The sequence below is a fragment of the Micropterus dolomieu genome, linkage group LG20, assembly GCF_021292245.1.
Source record: "Micropterus dolomieu isolate WLL.071019.BEF.003 ecotype Adirondacks linkage group LG20, ASM2129224v1, whole genome shotgun sequence".
In the NCBI taxonomy this organism is placed as follows: domain Eukaryota; kingdom Metazoa; phylum Chordata; class Actinopteri; order Centrarchiformes; family Centrarchidae; genus Micropterus; species Micropterus dolomieu.
The window spans coordinates 32,620,075-32,623,399 of record NC_060169.1 but is presented as its reverse complement, the minus strand read 5'-3'; the positions used below and the strand labels follow the sequence as shown (position 1 = coordinate 32,623,399).

At 41.5% G+C, this 3,325-nt stretch overlaps 1 protein-coding gene across 1 annotated transcript in view; it reads right to left on the bottom strand.

Moving 5' to 3' along the window:
- adamts18 (ADAM metallopeptidase with thrombospondin type 1 motif, 18) overlaps nucleotides 1–3,325 on the bottom strand; it is a 59,808-nt gene that overhangs the window by 26,867 nt on the left and 29,616 nt on the right. The window contains exon 13 of the mRNA XM_046032680.1: nucleotides 139–311. Coding sequence (XP_045888636.1) covers nucleotides 139–311 — 173 coding nt within the window. The remainder of the gene's footprint in view (nucleotides 1–138; nucleotides 312–3,325) is intronic.

The window sequence follows — 3,325 nt, the reverse complement described above, 5'->3', positions numbered from 1 at the left end:
ATAAAGTATCTGTAATTATTCTTCAATTCCCAAAGATGGATGTAAGACAAAAAATGTTATCCAAAACATCCTCATAGTAAACCACAGGAAGGAACAGACATTCTGCTTGTTGGGTCTTACATTAACTGATCATCTTACCATCCACTTTGGTGTAGGGCTTCCACTTGTAGTACCAGCCCCTGAATGGCTTGCTGTTGTACTCAGCGCACTGCTGGGCTCGGAAATCCACAGCGTTAAGAGGGCACGGCCGAGTGTTACATAGCTGGTTGAGACGGCTGGAGCCTGAGCAAAATTTTCCATTGTTCTGTGGCCTGGGTGGAAGACAAGACAATGCAGAGAAGATGAAGAGAGGTTTACATATCTGAAATGTCCTGCTTGTTTTATTATCACACTTTTACCAATGTATCAATAAGCCAAATAAAAATGATTACGGCTAGAGCACTAAACCAATCCCTACTGTAATACTACTACACAGATGAGATAAAGCCAGCTGACCAGGGCACTGAACTGTTGCTTCTAATGACAAGATACATGTGTACGCGAAAAGGTACCGTGTGGAGGTTCTGCCAGTAGTAGCACTACGCTTGCTTGTATCAGGCATGTGCACAAGAGCATGGACAATTCAATACATTGCTAACAGTTTCACACTATTCCACCAATCAACATTTGGTGGCGGCGAAGTGAAGGAGAAAACTGTAAGCTAGTAAACATGAATGTAAACAGGCTCAGTTCCAATGTCCCCCTCAGCCCTAGAGACTGAACCCTTGTTAGACTTTAAACGTCAAATAATTACACATACATAGTGCTGGTTAACAACATTTGTGTTCATAATTTTAAAAAATAATCATCTTGCCGACTCCCTCCATGTATTTTTTTTTTTTCCATGTCTGTTCTGTCATTGCTGTTTTGCGGACATCTGGATAGAATGCAAAAAAGGATTCAAAAAGCCAAAGAGAGAGTCTACACTTGCTGAAGTAATATTTAAAAAAAAACTGTTAATGTTTTATGAGAAAGAAAATGCATTCAGCATGTTTGCGAGAAATCAAGGATAGACATAATTGGTTTTGGTGAGAAACACTGAAAGTAAACTTAACTTTTGTCTGTTTATAAAATAACTAAACAGGGTATCTGTAAGGCCTCAGAAGGCAACTTTGCACACTGGCATCTCCCAGTCAGTGTGACTGATGAGCCAAGACAAAGTCTTTTATAGCATAATAAATTCCAAGATGTTATCATCCATTATTTATTGACTCTTAGATTTTCCTTCATCCATGACAAAAGTGCACCCTTAATTTATCAAAATGACACCATCTTATCTGTCAGCGTAGTGTTAGCCCTGATCAAAGTGTAAGTTAGAGTTTAAAGTTTTGGAGGATTAAAATAGAACTGTCGGAGAGAAGTTTGTATGTTATGCGTTTCCATGCCATACACATGGGAATAGCTGGTACAGACCATAAACAGGCAATGGAGCTTTATAATGCCATTAAAAAGATAAAAGTAATCAGCACAAAGAAAAAGACTAGCTTAAAAAGACAAGCACAGGCTTGACATTTAGTGAACATTAGGATGCCATGTCTGACTTCCCAGGCTTTCAAAACTCATACCAGGCATTCCAACACAACCACCAGCAGAGAAAATTGAGTTTAGCTATTTACCAAGTGTCTTGCACACACACACACACACACACACACACACACACACGCACATGCACAGACTGGGGAATCATGCTGATCAAACATGTCTAATAAAAACAATTCACTGAGTGTTACGACGTAATGAAATGCTTTGGAAAAGGAACTGAAAAAGTCTCTAATAGAAACAGCAGGAGTAGAATGTAGCTAGAGGCACGTATCTTCTTTTGCATTTCCTTCACCAATGCAGCAGTATTGAAAATGTCTACATGAGAAGAATGTCAGCAACAATCAGAAGCAAAAATGCATGTTTCTTCTCTGCATTTTTCTTGAACTCCAACCGTTCATCCCTTCCATTCAGACCTGGACTCAATCAAACAGTGACTTAGCTGCCAAGAGTGATGGAGCTCCATTCAAGGTGTGTGTATGTGTGTAAATCTGCTCTGTGCCGGTCTTGCTTCCCTTGGTGGTGGTGGAGATGGGGTTTGTAGGCCTGATCCTATTAAGCGGCAGACAAATGCAGCCCATATGGTAATGTGCTTACGGCAGGCCAGTATCGGACTACACTATAAACTTCCTTCTTCTGATCAGAGGCGAGCAGCAAAGAGGAACAGTTTACTTAAGAAGGGTTGATCATTGATTATGGTAAATCTTGCCACCCACAAATCTAAGTTTCACAACACTCCTGGTTTCTCAACTGTAAATATATTTCCAACAACAAGACAGAAATCAGATATGACAAGATTGCAGTTTGTGTTTCAGTCATTCCTCTTCTGTCTCTACACCCCAACTCCAGCGCAGCTCTCAGGACTCTTAAGGATGCTTAAATGTCCCAGGAGCACAGTAAATCTGCCCAGCGACAGAAGCTGATACTGAGCTGAGACTGTAGGTCAGAGGTCATCATGTCTAGTCTTGTCTTCTTCTTGAGTCACCTGCTCCCTCCTTGCCCCTCGCACGACTTCCCACATAGATCCACATTCTGCTGCTTTGCTGCAGGCCTAACCCTTTACAAGTCTACCGGGAGACTACAACAAACACGGTTCTATCTAAGTACCATCGGCCCCTCATCGTACACCCCCCCACTCCCTTTAAATCGTGCACATTGTCGAGTGTGTGACAATGTGCTCCCTACAAAACCGGGTCAAGATCGTGAACCTAATCTCCTAGGCTTGTTGGGGAGGATTAGGTTGACTGTGTTTGATCTGGCAGGTGTTCTATGGGGAATGGAGGAGGGAGGTGAGGGGAGGGAGGGAAGGGGAGAAGATTCATTTTCCGTCTTGGAGCAACTCCGAGAAGGGAAGGCTTTAATCGGCTGATCCCATAGAACTCTTTTACAAGACTGAGCAAGGATACATGGTGCCCTCATAAAATGGATGAGTTTGTGCAGAATCACATTAAGGATTTTTAAGACTGCTCCCACTGAGTGAAGATTTTGTAGTAGGCCAGAGGTGAAAATGTACAAGAAGCTGTCTGTATGGTCAACTTCCAAACCACACAGGATTTGATCAGGTTTTGTCTAAAATCTGAGTTATGGATTCATATACATGTCATTAATGTATATGTGTACACACACTGTAAGTCTGACAAGAATCTGTATGTATGGTCAACTTCCAAACCACACAGGATTTGATCAGGTTTTGTCTAAAATCTGAGTTATGGATTCATATACATGTCATTAATGTATATGTGTACAC